Genomic DNA, 19,415 nt, shown 5'->3' with positions numbered 1-19,415 from the left:
ATTTGTGTATTTAATTAATATTCCCGTTAAAATAAATTTCTATTCGGAAATTACGTTGGCATATCCATATAAAATATACACACCCAAACTATTGTAATAACTACGAGTTCGCCTGAAGCTATTTTAGACGCTTTCGATAAACACCGACAATCGGTTTCCGGAGAGTTAGTCCGGAAGTAGTAAAACCATTACACAAACACAATCGCGGAACTGGATCACGAATCTTTAGAGACACTAAGGCACTGTACTGGTTCTCCGTTCATGGGCTTATTTAAATATTTATTGTAGTATGTCATGATTATACAACAGCCTAATAGGAAACTTTATTACAAGTGGGTAGAATCGATAATGACGTGTACCGAAATACGAAGTATAATGGAGGCGTCATGTTTAACGAAAGTGTTTCATGGTACGACCGCTCTTAAAAGTGCAGCCAGACTAATTGAATTAATTTTCATGGTTATTCATTTTGGTTTTATATCATTATTTCACTAATTTTATAAACAAGTCTGAAAATAAAGATTGCTCTTTGCTTTTGATATTTAAAATATATTACTACCTATATAAACTATATGTGATAATAAAATATTAGAATTTAGAATATTAGATTATAATATAAATTAAAAATAAATTCTCAACTTGTATGGCATATAAAATTATTGTACAATATAAATTATAATAATAATTATATATTTCTTTTCAAATGGCTTGCCCGTAAATGTAAATATAAAAAATATTAATTTATCATACGACATTGTTGCTTTAAATAGTAGGTATAATTCGAATTCTATCAATACTCAATACTTTATTTCTAATTTTTTTTTATTTTACTAAAAAACCTTTTTTGTTTTATATTACATAAATCAATATAAAGTATAAAAAAATATTGTTATATTATTGAGAGGCTGTCAGTACACCGTTTGTTTTCTCTTTCTGGCCCACGCGTTAGCTTTAATATTAGAGTAAATTGACTTATTATCAAACTTAAAATTAGAATATTATCTACCCCATAAACTTTCATTAATATTTTAAAATATTAATATATTAACCTGGAAAATATTACAATTTAAAAATGCTCACATGACTCGCTTTAAAATTTTAATATCACTAAAAACTTATGATATACGTTAAATAATATTCTTGCTATTCATTTTTTTTTATTAGAGGTTAATTATCTCCAATATTTATGATAACCACACAAAATTGTTACGGTTGTACACAGATTTTTGGTATATCACGCGTGGGTTAGAGAGAGAAAACCCAAAGTGCGCCGACATATTCTAACAATCTTTTATATACATTTATAAATATGCTAATTATTATTATTATTATAAATTATTAATTTAAGGAATAGTTTCTATGGAACATACGGTGAGATTTAAATTATTCGAATTCTCATATTCACATCTACATTTCGTATTTTAAAAAGTAATTCTTGGTAGATTAATCGTATTAATAAAAATAAAGGAGTATTAATGACAGCAAATTAAATGAACGAAGTTCATTTAAAGCAGTTTAAAAATTAAAAATTACGAAAAATTTAAAAAAGTTATAAAACTGCTATGATTTTAAAAAGCTTATTGTTCATCATTTATCAGTTAACCCAGCTGTCAAGAAATTATTAATAATACATAAAAATCTTCCACAATTTTTCAAATTGGGATTTTGAAGAGAAATATAAAAAAAAAATTTAATACTCTTTATAATTATTATTTACTGTTATTTAGGAAAAAATGTTAATGGGTTAGAAACTATTCTAATACATTAAACTTTTTCGTAACCCAAAATTTATAATCGAAAAGAAACGTTTCAAACATTAATCTGTCTCTAAAAAACTCATTAAAATATAGAATTTTAGTCTAAAAACCAAAAAATTAAATTATTAAAATAATCTTATCATTTGTATATTATAGTTTATTATTATTTTAGTTCGTAAAAATTACGTGTGATTTTTATTTAATGAAACATTGTATTAAAATAAACCAAATTACATTACATTATTAATAACACATATATAAGTATAATTAACAAGATAACTATTTTGAGTATACAAGTTCGTTACCAAAAATATATTGTCATATAAAAATATTTTCAATAATGTAAATATGAGTAACTTGTGAAAGATACTGAGGGTCTTATTATTTTAAAGAGCCTCGAGTGTAAAAACTAAAAATGAAATTAGAAGATAGACCTACTTTTAATGTTACATTACACCTTTATATAATAAAATATGGTACAATATAGCATATTTAATTTTATAATACTATGGTATTATTAATTTCACATAAAATTGATTTTTTTTTTTATGCATTTTAATTTAATTTAATTATTTATCGTTTGATATATTATATATTTATACGCATTTTGTACATAATTGTTGTAGTTATATTAAAATAATGTAATTTAAATTGTTAATCATACTAATAAAAAAATCTAAAAACTACCATTTAATTAACACGCGTTTCTGTTTAACCTAAAACCTATATTACATATTTATGTAATATATAATATAATATTATAAATATATATTAAATATTAATATATAATTCATAAAAAATACAATAAAATATTAATAAATATGTAACAGGATGGAATACTGCTGGGTGTTATGCAGTGGGCAGGTCAAACGAGTGGGCACTCATCTGTCTTACCTAACTTTGGTGCAAGCCACTTGTTGTATATGTTATACAACTTAACGTTAGTAATATTTTCTACGAGTATACAATTTGTTTAGTTAGGTAATAAATAATAAATTATTTTACCAACTTTTATAATTATATCTTATTATATTTTAGATTTTGAGTGGAGCGGAGCGATGTATTGATTTAACACTATGATATGTGTTTTTTTTTCTTCTGTCGGTCTTCACCTTTTGTGGTAGTAAATATGTTTAATTTTCTACTTCAGTATTTTTTTTCTGTTAGGAAAGCGAATCTAGTTAGTACATTGAGTTGGTCAAAAGTAAAGAGTGCCAAATAGTTTTCAAAAACATTGGGGGAAAACAAACAAAACTTAAGAAAAACGGAAATTGTTCCGAAAAACCACATCACAGTTTTGGTGTAACTTAAATACCCGTAGATATCTTAAATTTTCACCAAATGTTTATATGACCATTTTCCTTACATGATAAAATTTTCAAAATATTATCACTCTTTTTAAGCTGCTTTTAGCCATTATACATTTTTTTTTTTTTTTTATTACTGTCGATATTAATTTTTCGCTTAGCCAAAAAACTTTAAAATTTAATGCAAGGTTCCTAGTAAGTTGTTATTAGTCAAGATAAAAAAAAAGTTGAGTGTAAATAATCAATAATATTTTTTTTTAGCGTCTGACGATAGAATTTTTACAAAATGAGTCAAAATCCCAAATATTTGCAAATTATTTTGAGTTAGAAATTCATAAAAATTATTCTTTTTATGAGTTATTTTAAGTCACATTAATTTTTTATACGTGTTTGAAGTTCAAATTTTCACAATCACGATATTGGATATTCACACGTACATTACCGATTTTAAATTCTGAGCGGAGTGAGGAATTTATAGATTTTACAATGTTGTGTTTTTTTTTTTAATTATTAATTTTTTTGTTTTTTTTTGTGTGCCGGTCATCGCCGTTTGAGGCAGTGCAACTGATTCGATTTTTTTTTTTCTTCAACAGTATCTTGTTTGACGGGAAAGTGAATCTAGTTGATGCATCGGAGAGGTCAAAATTTAAAATTCCCAGTAATTTTCAAAAGCGCAGGGAAAAACAAAATAAATTATAAAGAAAGACGGTACATTTTACGCAAAATTGGTTTTCGACAAAGTTAAGTTGGTGTAACTAAAACAATTTAGATACATTCAATTTTCACTGAACGTTTACATTAGCGTTTTCTATACATGATCAAATTTTAAAAATATTTTGACTTCTTTTGAAACGTTTACGTACATTTTCAGTTTCCAGTTTTTAGATTCTGAGCGGAGCGATTGTGTGTTTTTTCAATAAACAAATTAAACTAATCAGTAATCACAATAGTACAAATATATATAATATTTAAATATTATCATTTTATTACCATTATATTTGTAAGTTGCATATAATTATAATTTGCCTAATTGAAAAAAATTTAAAGATTACAATTTTCTTTTGGTCTCATTAGTATAAGTATTTTTATTAAAACTATTTATAGAAATCAATAAACGCATTTTTTTTTAAATGTCATAATATTGAACATTTAGTATTAAAATATAATAAAGAAACACTAACAAATGATTAAATAAAAACTTCTTTCCAATCAATCAAAAAATAATTATGTTTCTGAAACGTTTAAATGACAAAATAATATATTTAATAACCAAATCAATTAATTTTTATCTAAGATACCATTTGACAGACTTTTAATTTTCATAATTAATTATAAATTAATATACATTTATGTTGTACAATCTATACTAGTGAATCTTCTACTAAAATGTAATTAAAAAATTAATAATTTTATGGTTTCTTTATTATTTTAAATTTTTCATTAAATATATACATAAAATATAAATATCCAACAAAAAAAATCCATGCCATTTTTTTTCTTAATAAAATAGTGTTATTAATAATTTAATGCACTCTTCAAAAAATGTCTTCTTCAATTTATAAATGAATATTGTTTTGTAAAATTATGTTTTGTGTACCTATGCAACATTTTTTTGTATTGAATTTAATGTGCAAATACTGTTAATTGTGTGTTTTTATCAGAAAGAAACGGAGTTATGTCGTTGCTTCTGGCACTTTCTAAATTACTTTTTTCAACATTTATGAGCATTTGGTCAAAATATTAATTATTAAATAATATCAGCTTTAAATGCTTTTCCTCTAAAGAAATAAAGAATCATAAAAACATTGTACTATTCAGTCGTCTATGTCTAGTATTAATTTAAAAGACTACACGCTTAAGACACCAAGTCCAAGTGTATTCTTTACAATATTTGTATGTATCAAATTATTTATTATTATTTTAATAGATCTTCAAAGCAAGATTTAATAAAAATATATTTCCAAAACATTTTGAGAGATTTCCAAGAACTTAAGTATATTCAAATTTATGAATAAAATTATTTATCTTATCCTACAGTTCTTATATCTTAAGGAATTTATGGTATAAAATGTCTTATATATTTTTTTTTATGATTTATGGGTAAACAGTAACTTGATATGTTATACACTATCCTTATTACTTGATTATCATAAATATTTGAAATTAAACGCAAATTAATTTATAATTATTATTTTTTTGTCGAAACGTCGAAAAATATGAATATATGTCACTACGATTTATTTAATAACATGTAGTCAAGATACCTATCATATACAGTACCTCCAGTATATTATTCTATTAACGTACATATTATATTTTTTATTTTAGATTCTGATCATAGAGATAAACAATAAATATCGGTATTGGTTTTAAAATTATGTGATTTTTTAATTACTTATGAAAATCTTTGTTACTTTTTAAAAAATTGTTACTACTTTTAAGATCCGAGTGGATATGTATTATTGTTATAATGTATAGAAATAATTTTTTGAAAATCATCAAAAATTTAAAATACATTTATTCAAACTTAATAACTTTTAGCTATCACCTCGGATGGTAATAATTAATAACTAATGGTCATATTTTATTACAAATTCGTAAATTTGTTTTTTTATTTCACTTTTGGTATCCTTTGGATATATGTTGATTTTTATATAACTTTTCTTTGATAAATAAATTTAAGATTCATACAAATACGCTCCATAGATGGATATAATATAAAAAGTTAAAATTAGTATTCTGTTTGTGTCACGTATTTCATTTCCGAAAATAATAAATACTGCAGGTAAAAAAGAAATATTATGTTGTATCTTTTGAACTTTTTAGTCTCTTCATGAATGTAGATTGATGTACTATCTGCCAAAGATCTTCTAAAAATGCATAGAAAACTCTCTTAATTTTAATTATATTTTTAATATTATCGTGTCAATTTGTGACAGATGTTATAACTTACTAGGTATCAACTTAGTAGGTACTTAAATCTGTATACCATAGTACATCTGACACCAAAAAAATATATAATTATATTATAATAGGTACCTATAGTATTTAAAATTACGAATATCAATTAAGGACCTATAAGTTATTTCATAAAACCTTAGATTAATTAAATGCTCGCTTTATTCTTCAAATAACAAAAATGCTTTTCAATTAGTCTTGAATACGTGGCCAAAAAAGGGATTTCTAGTCAAATTTTGACATTTAGATTTTTCAATACATTCTGAACTAAAAAAATGCTCTTTTTTGTTAAAAATAAATTAAGTCATATTTTAAAGTTAAGTATTAATTAATACTTACCAATAATAATGACGTCTAATTTTCATTTAGGTACCCACCAAATTTACAAACATTTTAAAAACCTTATAATTGATGATATAAATTATATTTTTAATCAATGACTATACGGAAAACATAGGTGTTCTGACAACTTTTTTTTTGTTTGCGCACTAGAAATACATATTTCCATGTAATTTTAAAATTATTATCGAATATTATTGAATATCAATACTAAACGTATAAAAAGTAACAAATTACAAATCTATTAGTTACACAGAATTTCAATTTAAAACAGTTACAAATTTAGCCAGCCAACGTTGACATAGTTAACAAGGTATACGACATTACAATTTATTTCGTTTTTTTTTTTTTTTAACTCATAACAATATTTTGTTTCAAAGTAGTCTTACTATTTTGTAAAATAGCATGTCCTTATTTGAACAACGGTTTGATAAATTGGCATGGATATTCTTATTTTTAAAGAATTAATTGGTATAGGTTTTATATATGACACTAATAATATAAGGCGAATAAAAATATACAGCCATTATTGAATCAGTATTTCCTCGTTCATTTTCCATATCTATGTTGCAATATAACATAGAGAATACGCGAAGGACTTTTTCCCTTATTACGAAACATCAATTACCCTATTGTCCTTGAAAACTGTTCGAAAATCTAAAAATAATAAAATATGTACAATAATCAAACTTGAATTAGGTACTAGAATGTGTGACTACAACTCTCGTTAGAGTGCACCTTTTTGCTTTCATAGTTTTTCCATTTTTACTGTGAAAATATTTTTTAAAAAATAAATAATATTTAAAATAATGCTTAATGAACTTAAGTGTAATGACATAGGTACTTAATTTTATCGTAATATGCCTCAATGGTTATATTGTATTATTATTTTTTATTTCAAAAGCTATGATTATTCATTTACCACCGATATTGAGTGAAAAGTTTGGGCAGCTTGGCATAAATTTATATTGAACATTTCTAAAAAAAACATAGTTGCCTTAAAAAAGTTCTATCTACATTGAGCAGCTGATGTATTGGATCACTATTCACTATATACTATACCTACCTGCAAATAAGTTTCCAAAAACATCAAAAATTTAAAACCAATTTTTTTTCTGTGCAAAATCTGAAACTGTGAGTTAAAGAAACCGCAAATCTATTACATAGTTTTACCCATATCAAAACTGTCAAACAGATTGTTTGGATATAGAATATATTAATATCAAAAAATAGAAATACGGAATTCGTGATTTTATGTACACTATTATGTGAAACGATTTTCAATGAGTAACAAGTGTTGGTTAACTGGATATTAGAAAGCGTCTAAAGCTAATAATAAGAGTAGGTAATGGTATTGGATAATACCATTGCCTTGTAAGGGGATCACATTGATAACAGTTTCACATTATACTATGCGACCTACTAAATGGCTTAAGAACCCTGTAATTAGCCAACCGATTAATTGATTTTATTCTCTGGTACTGTCACATTTAAAATGTAATCAGAATTTTGTTAATCATTGTTTCTTTTCTTTTTAGAATACCATACTACCGGAAGCTGTGCGTTTTTGGGAACAAGCACTCATGGTTCGCAAAACCGAAAATGTTATTCGACTCAACCGGTAATTATGTGAAAAATCTATTTAAAATTAATGATATTCATTAACAAAAGGAAATTATACGTAAACACTAATATAGTATTGAAAATAGGTGTACCTATGTTGTTTATTTAAAAATATCTATTTAAAATGTGTACTTCCTATTTAAATTTAAGACATTCCAATTTTTACTTAAGTTTATTTAGTAGCAGACAGCAGCTTTTATAACTTATTATAGTCTGATATAATATGTTATAAACTATACATTTATGGCAATACTTTATTATCAAAATTATTTGCTGCATAAAACACTAATAAAAACAATATATATATATATATATATATATTATATGGCTTATAAAGATTGCACAGAGTAGCAAAAAAGTGTAGAAATCGCGTCCTAAACTATTACTATACATTATTCTAAAAACAAAGAACTATTATTTGGCCGGAACTATATAACGTTGTCTATCTCTAATAAACGATGTATCAGTAACAGATAAATACTTATAGGAATAGTACGAAAGAAAAGGATTTTGATGTTACATTAGACAAGACAGTAAGTTATACCTAGATCCTAGAATAAATTAGACGTGTATTAGTATAAAAGGTAAATATATAATAATATATATTAGTTTGCCGATGACCTGGTATGCATACCTGGTATTACACGGAGCAATAGTGATGAAACGGCACACATATTTTTAGCGGGCCGATAGATTATTGTTTTTAATTAAAAACAGTTAGGTGTGGGGAGACAGGGACTCCGTGGTAATAATACTAAACAATTAATGTAAGGTGACATCCGCGTCTCGATATTATGTGTCTACTGTGTATTATTTGTTTATCGTAGTAAAAAATAAATAACGTAATTCCAGTAATGAAGACACTTGGTGAAATTTTTTTATTTTATTCTTGAATTCTTTTACAGAAAATGTGTAAACAATCAAGTTTTTTATCGAAAAGGAGATCCTCATCCATACTGCAAGAACGCGTGTGAAGACCGAACAATGTGTGGTGAAGTACAAGTTCCCGAAGATCATTTGGAGGTAAACCATTTAATGATAAAAACAAAATATACATTAGTTATAGTTTTATTTTTTTTTTTTAAGACGTAATTTTTCACGGTGTAGGAGTCTAACAAAATTCCTGCTGTTACATTTTTAATTTATAAGAAGTTTTAATATCACATGCACATATGCCATTTCATTAAGTATATAGTAATAAGTAGTAAGTAGATACCTTACCTAACTTAACATCAATGGTTATATGGGAACGTTGTAACTTACAGTGTCTTGGAATACAGAACTCAAGAACTGCCGTATCATTATGATGATATTATAATATACGCGTGGCGCAACTCTATACTCGTATATAATATAATATACCATGCTAGGTCATGCATTTTAATTTTTAAATGTATTGTATTCTAATCATTTGTCTGTGGAACAAATAATCTCCTGTTATTTGCAGACCGGGCTTACGCAAGTGAAATCAGGGTACACGTGCACTCGGCCCCAAACATTTAGGAGACCAATGTTACACTTTTTGTTAGTATAAAGGTATTTTAATGTAATTTAATATAATATAACTTAAAGTTATATAAAATACATTTTTGAAAATATTAAAAATGTTTGTCTTTAATAAATGAATATTTTTTCTAATCTGCAACTACATTGATGTTCAAAATCAATGTACAGTAAACAAATAAGAAATAATAATTATTTTATCGCCGCCGTGTTTATAAAATATTTGTGCTTATATACCGTTAAGTTGTAGACTGTACTTGAAAAAAAGAAATCATTGCGGCGATTGTTTTTAAATAAATGGAAAAGTGCAAAACGTTTATTACAAAACTATAAACTCTACCTACCTACTATATTGATCATATAATCAGAACTATTTAAAAAATATTTCTCTTCATTACCTTGTTTAAATGTATGAAAATTGGGGGGGGGGGGTGGTAAGTATAGGTAAACTGTGCCTTAATTTCGTTTAATCAGGCCCGGACATTAGCATATTGTCGCAGTGATGCGTACATATTGCTGTGACGCACTTTTCAACTTGTTGACACTGACCTATAATATTTATTTCAACGCCAGTTCCTTAAATATACCTACATTTAGAGAGTTGTGCGTCTCAACATATATATGAAGATATCTTCATTTTTCTTTCCACAATCTGCTCCAAGAATATTCTGTACTCTATGCCACGTTACTTATATTTTAGTAGATAATTCAATAATATTTTCGAATATTGTTTAATTCTTCAATCTCTTCTCTCGATATCAAAGCCCACGAGTATTCAGATCATACTTAACATCCCATCACTTGCGTAGTTAAAACCAGCAGTATAAATAATTTGTATAATATATTATTGTATGACTTTCCGAAGGGCCCTGTGTGCGATCTATTGTTTTGTTCAAAACATGTATAAGCTTTCATTTTCTGTAGAGTAATACGATTTTAATAACTTTTCTTTTTTTTTTTTCTGAAAGAAGAAGGCACAGGGTGCATTAGACTTTCATTTGCATGTGACCAAATTTATCAAGTTTTTTAATTTTATTTTTATTTCATTTTTGAGAAGCGTAATTAAAAAAGTGGGTAAGTGAATGTCACTCTGCTATACATTAGGTTACAAATAGGGCACTGTATAATGGATTGTATTAAATTTGAATTCAATGATATCATATCATTGTATACGAAAAACAATTCTGAGCGGAGACGGTTTGTCAGTCTGGATATTTTATGTTGTTATTATAGCCTGTAAGCTTAATTAATATTATGAATAACAACAAAATAACTAAAATCTTTACTTTTATTTTTAATTTTATTCGTTTCTATGGTGATAATAATAAACAAAACGTTAAAAATGAAAATCCCATTTTTAGCGGTTTTTTGTAATTTGTCGGTGGTATTTCCCGTGGCATTCATTAATTATTGAGAAAATCGAAAAATGCATTGACCAAAAATGCAAATGACCTCTCTAAAGTACTATCTTGATAAAATATAAGATAGTACTATATGTGGAAATCGAAGCACTCCTTCTGGTAGAAATATTGTATACAGGATAAAAAAAAAATAAATAAATAAACACCATTGTAAAACCTCTAGATCCCTTGCTCCGCTCAGAATCTAAAATCAAAGTCGTCCAATGCGTACTGTAAAAAGTCTTCCTCTTTCTTACAAAAAAAAAAAAAAAATTATTGAAATCAGAAACTTTACAAGGTTTGAGTGTTTTTCCAGTAAAGCGTGTTTTGAGAAAAAATCAACAAGAAGTTTTTGTATTAATTAACTTTGTGTACCAAGGATAATAATTTAATATAGGTCCATGATAATAGGTTTGGATGATTTGAAAATTATAGTAATTTATATTAATTTATCAATATTTTATAGTTCTGTAAGACCATCTTTAAGGACTGTTATCCTTAGTATAAATATTTAAATAACTCAAAAATTGTTTGTTTGGATTTTGATTTAAACACTTTACCCCGCAGGACAATCCTTAAATAGTGTAAAACATCAAAGCGTTTTTAATTATTATCTTTAAGTGTGCTTAAAATATCCAAAAATCGGAAAATATGCCCGTGGGAATCAACCGGTGTATAGCTGATAAAGTGTATAAATAAAAAAACCTTTTCATTAAATATTTTTTTTATGTATATATTAGGCATGTAAGACGTGCAACGCGTCGGGCATGGACTGTGGCACGGGAACGTCTAAATCAGGCGTAGGCATCGAAGGCGCTGACTTCGTGTTCTATGTGAGCGCAATGGAGACGGAACGGTGCCACAAGGGTCTGACAGTGGCGTACGCGGCCCACTGTCAGCAGGAGTCGGCACTGGACCGGCCGATTGCCGGGCACGCCAACTTGTGCCCCGAAAGTATCAGCACCAAGCCGCAGGAGCTCGAGGTGCTCCTGTCTACGGTCAAGCACGAAATATTGCACGCGCTCGGTTTCTCCGTGAGCCTGTTCGCATTTTACCGGGACGCCAACGGGTATCCGCTGACCGCCAGGGAAGACAACGGCAAGCCCAGGCTCAACGAGAAGTAAGCTAAATTACCAATATACTTTATACTTATAAGTACTTATACTCCGTTCGGTAGATCCCCACCACCACAATGCGAAATGTTTAATATATTTTAGAGCTAATTACCCTCGATAAAATAGAAATATACCTATCAGATTAATTTTAGGAGGTAGAAAAAACTTAAAATCCAAAATTCAACACATTGAAAAATAAAGTATAGCAGTTGTAATATTATTATGTTAATCGAAGACCGGTTCAAAAAAAAATACGGTTTGCCCTCCAAAATATCTGAATTGAATCTAAAACTTAAGAGTATGAACTTTTTATATTTTCTACTGCTTAATATATCATAGTACTTAAGAACAAACGTCTGATTATTATAGACTTCAAGCAAGGCAATGGAGTGATAAAGTTATCAAGACTGTGGTAAGACGCAATTGGACAGTACATGGTGGCGTGGTCGACAAAGAAGTTCAGATGATGGTAACGCCTAGAGTCGTAGAAGAAGTTAGAAAACATTTCAACTGCTCCTATTTAGAAGGGGCTGAATTAGAAGACCAAGGCGAAGATGGTACAGCTCTCACGCATTGGGAAAAAAGAATTTTTGAGGTATTTACTTTCACAATTATAATTGTTTCTGTTCGTTTTAAAAACATTTAAATGTATACAATTGCATATTAATTGATATTAATTACTTTTATCAATTCGTTATAGTATTTATTTTAAGATCGATTATTGTGTTAAAATATTTTATGTTGTGTAATATTTCTTCAGTTTTTAAAGTTTCTTTATAAACGAAAATGATGGATTTGAGTACAGCATATATTATGAGAAATGTGTTCTACACCTCCTTATTTTTTTCCATTGAGCCTTCCCGGCTTTAAAGTTTTTCCAATCGACCAAAGTAATCACTAAATTGGGTTGTACATCATAATATATGATGATTAAACATAACATTCATAAAATTAGCATCAATCATAAAATAAAAAGTCTTATCAATAAACCCCTTGTTTAATACATTACCTACCTATAAAATTAGATAATATTGTTTTCTTCACTCATAACCAATATATTTAGAACATCTATAGATTAAATTTAAACTTGGAGACTTTTATAAACTTATAAAATGTTGGATATGTATTGGAAACATGATGTTTTGTATGAAGTTCTTAGTATAATAAAATTGCCAAGAGTCAAATTAAATTTAAAAATACCTAGTAATTATATGTATTAAAAATATGTTCGAACACATTTACTAACACAACGATTATAGCCGACATTACTAAATCAATTTTACTTTCAATAAATAACAATTTTACAATTTTTAATTTGTATGAGCAATTATCTCTAATAAGTAAAAACCATATAGAAAAGTGGTTTTCAAAATATCAATTCTGATTTTTTGTTGTAAATTGAAAAATGAATAACCATAAAGACCGAGAATGTTTACAAAATATTTAATTAATAAATAATTTGTATTTTCTAGACATATTATTACTGTTTTCAAAATATTTTGGTTCTTTTTGGTCAATTTAAAGATTGAAAATTTAACACAACGTTCCTCATAAGCTATTCGTACGACTGCAATCGAAAATATCGAAAATACTGTCACGATTTTTTTTTTTAGGCGTTTTATAGGTTTGGTTTATAATTTTTAATGTATCCGTAAAATAACATGAATCTAAAACACGAATTATGCTTATAACATAATATGTACACAAAGATTATAATAATTTTATTGTATACAAGTATTTAATTTATAAGTTATATAAGTAACGATTTTTCACACTCCAAAATACGTACGATACGGTAATAACTATAATAACCAATTATTTTAATGCATATATACCTACAACTATGAAAAAACTATCGATAAATTAAATGAAATGGTTATTATTTAATTTATATTTAGGTACCTATTAGATTTACTTATATTAAATATAGCCAATTTATATTATAAATTGTACAAGCCTATAATATTGACTTTATTCTATGATCGTATTGTAAAGTGATATGAAAATTTTATTTTATTTCCGCTTTTCATAATATTTATTTGAATTTATTAAGCAGAATTCGATCAGTCGATCAGACAAAAATACACAACACACTTATGTAATAACTAAAACTGCGAATGGTCTACTATCTGCAGTCTATCCCGCGACGGCGCAACAGATGTATAGACGTAACAGAGGCCGGCCGTAATAAACTTATGGATATTGTGAATAAATTACGTGTGTAACGCTGGTAAATCCATAACCTGATTTCGTATAAAATTGTATGTGTATTGAGAGATGGGGGTAACACGATAGAGCGCAGTATGAAAAATTTACTGAAAATTGATAACACGTTTGGGTGCATTTATGAAAACACGTTTGGGCACAAAAGATGAGTAGCACAACTGATAGCGTTCCAATTTTTACTTGTATTTCTAATTTAAAATTATTTACTGAAACAAATCATATTTTTTCTGGATGGTACATTTTCATTCGCACTGATATTTTTTTTACAAATGTACACTGTGCGTGTTTGGAAAGAAAAAAAAGCAGATAAGTAGATGTCGCTCTGCTGTACATTAGGTTAAAATTGTGTCACTGTATAATGGATTGTATTAAATTTGAATTCAATTATATCATATCATTATGTATACGAAAAACGATTCTGAGCGAAGATGGTTTGTCAGTCTGCATATTTTGTATTGTTATTATTAATTTTATCATGTAAGTTGAATTAATATTATAATATTGTAATTTTTTATTCGTTTCTAAAAAGCGTTGGAAATTAAAATCCCGTGGCATTAAATAACTATTGAGAAAATCTAAAAATGACCTAGCTGTCTAAAGTACCATCTTTATTCAATTTGCTAAAAGATAAGGTACTATATGTTGAAATCGAATCACTTCTTCTGGTAGAAAATTTCATGTATCTACGGTCATTTGTTTTAAAGTTACACCAAAAACCAAAATCAATTTTCTCGAAAACAGGTTTTGCGTAAAAATTCCCGTTTTTCCTTAATTTTTCTTTTGTTTTTCCCGGCGCTTTTGAAAACTACTGGAAGTATTTTACTTTTGACCCCCCAAAGTACCAACTAGATTCACTTTCCTATCAGAAAAGATACTGTTGAAGAAAATCGAAGCCCTTCTACTGTCCTAAAAGGTGATGACAGACACAAAAAAAAAAAAAACACACATCATTGTAAAATCAATACATTCATCGTTTCACTCAGAATCTAAAAAAAAAAAATAATAATATCAAATTACATACAAAAATTAGCACCCCGTCTTACGGTAAAAAATTAACTAATCTAATTACATCAATATAAGTAGAATAAATCTTAATATTTTTATGAAAATATATTATGTACCCAAACATGTTATTAAAAAGGGAAATATTATGCTCAAACTACATTGTATGAATTTACGCCCAAATCTGTTCTGTTTTGAGTAAATGTGCCCAAAAGTGTTGCGCCCTGGGAGATACAGTATGCCTCTGATATTTAAATACTAGTTCAACGGTATTTATTTTTTTGTTATTAACAATACAATAATAAACACCCCAAAGTATAAAAATACAGATAATATCACAATTTATTAATATTACAATATCACAATTAATTATTGAGCTTACAAAATTAATTAAAAGTATTAAAGATATAAATTTTTGTTCAGAACATGTATTAAGAAAATAAAAATCATGAATAAAAATAACATGACTTACCTGATTTTGGAAGGTGGCACCGAACTGTTAGAAAAAAAAAGTTAACTATTGAAACTTTTAAATTAACTTTTAATAAGAATGGCAGCTGACATTTAATGATTTTGTGTAAACAGTGTCGAAACAATCTTCTAGTTGTTAATGTATTGGGTATTCACCCCAAATAATCGGCCCTAAATATGTTCTATTTGGGTGAATATGTATAGTTATATACCGATTGGGTCTAACTTTGTAGGTCAAAATTATTACCTCCGTCCAAAGTTTTTATTCCTAGATTTATAATTATAACTACCTGCTGAACACTGATTAGACCAACTGGATTTAAGTACTTTTAAACTCAGTTTTCACAATGAATTCGCATAATGTTGATTGATATTTCAGGAAGTATGTTTCATGAAAACAATAGACAAAAGTGTCTAACTTCAAAGATATTAAACTTAAATGCTGTAATTAAATCATTATTTGCTTCCTTGGTACGTCTTTAATGAAAGTGTACATATTATATTTGTTAAAGTCCACCCTTTATTACGTTTTCAATGAATCAGAACAATAATGAATACAATTGAATAACAATTTCAAATTATTTAATAAATATACTGAAACGATTTCCTTGTTCTCTTTTTGATAAAACTATATAATAAAAACAAAAAATTATGCGTCCATCATCTTGTATTAGCTTTGATAATTTCAAACATTGTATTAATAGTAAGTATTTTGCTCAATTTAATTATCACAACGATAGAAACTTTCAGTCAATTTTCTACTAATATAATATGTTATCAAAAATTGAGAATTTTTCCACACAATATAATTGCGTTCTCGTACAACGATGAATTGAGATATTCACTTTATAATTAAATGCTAGCTGAAGCAACTATGCATTATATCTCACCAATATGCTGAATATTAGTATATTATTATTATTATTATAAATCTGAAAGCTATTATAAATCATTGTACTTGCAATACAATTATGAGCGAAGCACGATTACCCATTACATTTAATAGATGTTTTTTAAATTTTGAATGCTCGTAAACATTATTTTCTAGTAATGGTTTTTAAAAATGATTGAATAAAATAATAAATATTATATGAGTGACCTTGTAATAATATTAACTTTTAATACTTAAAAAATATAAATTCTATTAAATTAAATCTAACAACAGTTTAATATTTTATAGTTTTAAATGTTATAAATAAAAAAATATCCATTCAGGAAATTCATACACTCCAAGCTGTCTTTCCAACAAAAAAAAAAAAAAAAAACCATTTATTTTTCATAATTGTATTAATATAAATTTAACATTAGCACAATTTAATTAATATGTATTTATTGTATTAGTATATTAATAGTAGGTACCGTTAATTTATAAACTAGAGTACAAAGGTAGTGATAAATATTTTGTGTTTACATATATAAGTGTCGGTCTGAATAATTTTGTTTTGCACGAATAAAAGATTTTCATAAATTATTAAGTTCATTTTAATTTAAAACCGTAGTCAATACTTATTAATGTCGTATAGTAAATAATTTTGGAATATGTGGCTGGAAAAATGTACTTTATAGTTTACTAACTTTTTGATTTTCTTCTGGTTGAGAATCTATTTAATCTTTAGTTCCAGACTTGTATTCATTAAAATTATTCTTGTTAATTTCTATAATATAGTTTAATTTTTTTTACAACTTGTAAATAGTAGGTACCATTAGGTATGCATTACTTCATTGGTATTTTTTTTTAATATGAATTCCTAAATGTCTGATCTAATAAGTAATAATTGAGGTATTGAATTAAGTCGGTAACGAATCATTAAAATTTCATAAAAATGTATTGATTTAAAATGTTTCTAAAACTTCTCTCTAATAATTAAATTATTACCTAACCATGCAGGTATAATTCCTCAGCGTTTAGTTGGATAGAAGCGTTTAATTTTCGAGAAGTAGGTCACGTACTCACGTTATTTATCATTAAATCGTTGATTGCACTTCCACTTTACTATTATAACACTTTTTTCATTTATAACTTATTACATTTAAACGTTTTCTAGAATGAAGCGATGACGGGTACTCACACACAGAATCCAGTTTATTCGCGATTAACACTAGCACTGATGGAAGATACTGGATGGTATAAGGCTAATTATTCATTAGCTCAAGATCTCAGCTGGGGCAAAAACTTGGGCTGCGATTTCGTAACAAAAAGCTGTAAACAGTGGATGGACATGAAACGTGCCAAAGGTCAATCTATCCATCCGTTTTGTAATAAAGTAAAAAGAGATCCTCTGGAAACTGAGTGTACGGATGATCGTAGCTCAGTAGCCCTATGCAACCTAGTCGAACACGTACAGCCCTTACCAAACTTCTACCAGGTCAGTAACATTTGTAGTTGTTTAAATAATTTAATTTTCCATGTAATCGGCAAATATTTTGAAAACTTAATTTTATACAACTTAACATATTATATAAAACAGAAACATTATATTACCTATGCAGTGAAACCTCGATAACTCGAATCGATTGGGGGCAGAAAAAAAATTCGAATTATAGAAAAAATTGTGTATACTTATTGAAATGTAGTGGCGAAGATATTATTCCTTCCAGTTATCAAAAATTTTACTTATAGATGTTTGAGTTATTGAGGTTGCACTGTATTATAATTTGTAATTATACATGCCACATGGTAGGTAGTGAGAAAATTCGTATTTTTGTGCATTAAATCTAATAAATAAATGTATGTTTATTAGATTTGGTTAAAATTTATTTTATGTAGATAATACTTATTTTATACTTAAGTATATACTTTTACCAGCTGGCAGCTCTATAATTGTATTTAAAATCAGCTAGAATTATAACTGTTACAACTTATAACAAACCAAAATTATATTATACTAAACTATATAGTTATTGAATGGCGTGGCTTGGTGTGGCGTGGTCCGTACACCCAATTGCGGAAACCCTCTGAGTGTATACGTATCGGCCGGTGTTGCTAGCCCCCGCGGATGGTCACCCATCCGGGATTTTTAGCAACAAATCCTTGCCGCACATACAAATGTGTTTCAACCAAACGTCTCCCCCCCCCCCCCCACGGGACAAACAAACAGCTAAGTAGTTGTCAGGCTTCAGCTCAACAAAAAAAAAAGTTATTGAATGATGAATGATGATCTTTGCCTAGTTATTTTGGTAATGACATCATCACTTATAAATTGTTTTGAGTAAAATTAAAATAATAATATTCATTATTATTCATGTATATATAGATACAATGGTGCAAATAGTATTAATATATTTAATTTCACAAACCTATATAGAAATATAAGATATTATTTTTAGTGTTGTTTTAACTTTATGAAATACAAAATGATAAAAAAAATAATTTCACGAGAAGACAGTAAAGTACGCTGTAACCATAATAATATCTTGTAAAAACACCTTTAGTACCTCCTGTCTTCAGTGGCTTACATACGGGGTGGTTTTCGGGATCAATCCCTCCCCAGGACCAAAAAAAAATTGTGATATTATTGATGAATTTCTTATTATTAATCATCCGTGTATATACACAAACATAAGTTATAATAATTTGACTATTGAGTATAACACTATACTTTACCAACAACGAAAAAAGATTTCATAACAAAATTGTGGGTGCCGTATATCAATCAAAATAGACATTTGATCGTACACAGTAAGTTAGTTGCGTGTGGACATTAATACATCTTA

At 27.1% G+C, this 19,415-nt stretch overlaps 1 protein-coding gene across 1 annotated transcript in view; it reads left to right on the top strand.

Annotated features, from left to right (window-relative positions):
* The window catches only part of LOC100165851 (leishmanolysin-like peptidase), a 77,913-nt gene that overhangs the window by 47,313 nt on the left and 11,185 nt on the right, over positions 1-19,415 (top strand). The window contains exons 4-8 of the mRNA XM_029491115.1: positions 7,900-7,982; positions 8,890-9,007; positions 11,628-12,007; positions 12,372-12,597; positions 17,747-18,067. Coding sequence (XP_029346975.1) covers positions 7,900-7,982; positions 8,890-9,007; positions 11,628-12,007; positions 12,372-12,597; positions 17,747-18,067 — 1,128 coding nt within the window. The remainder of the gene's footprint in view (positions 1-7,899; positions 7,983-8,889; positions 9,008-11,627; positions 12,008-12,371; positions 12,598-17,746; positions 18,068-19,415) is intronic.

The sequence above is a fragment of the Acyrthosiphon pisum genome, chromosome A3, assembly GCF_005508785.2.
Source record: "Acyrthosiphon pisum isolate AL4f chromosome A3, pea_aphid_22Mar2018_4r6ur, whole genome shotgun sequence".
Classification (NCBI taxonomy): Eukaryota; Metazoa; Arthropoda; class Insecta; order Hemiptera; family Aphididae; genus Acyrthosiphon; species Acyrthosiphon pisum.
Note: the sequence above shows the minus strand (reverse complement) of the source record. Positions and strands in the feature narration are given on the sequence as shown.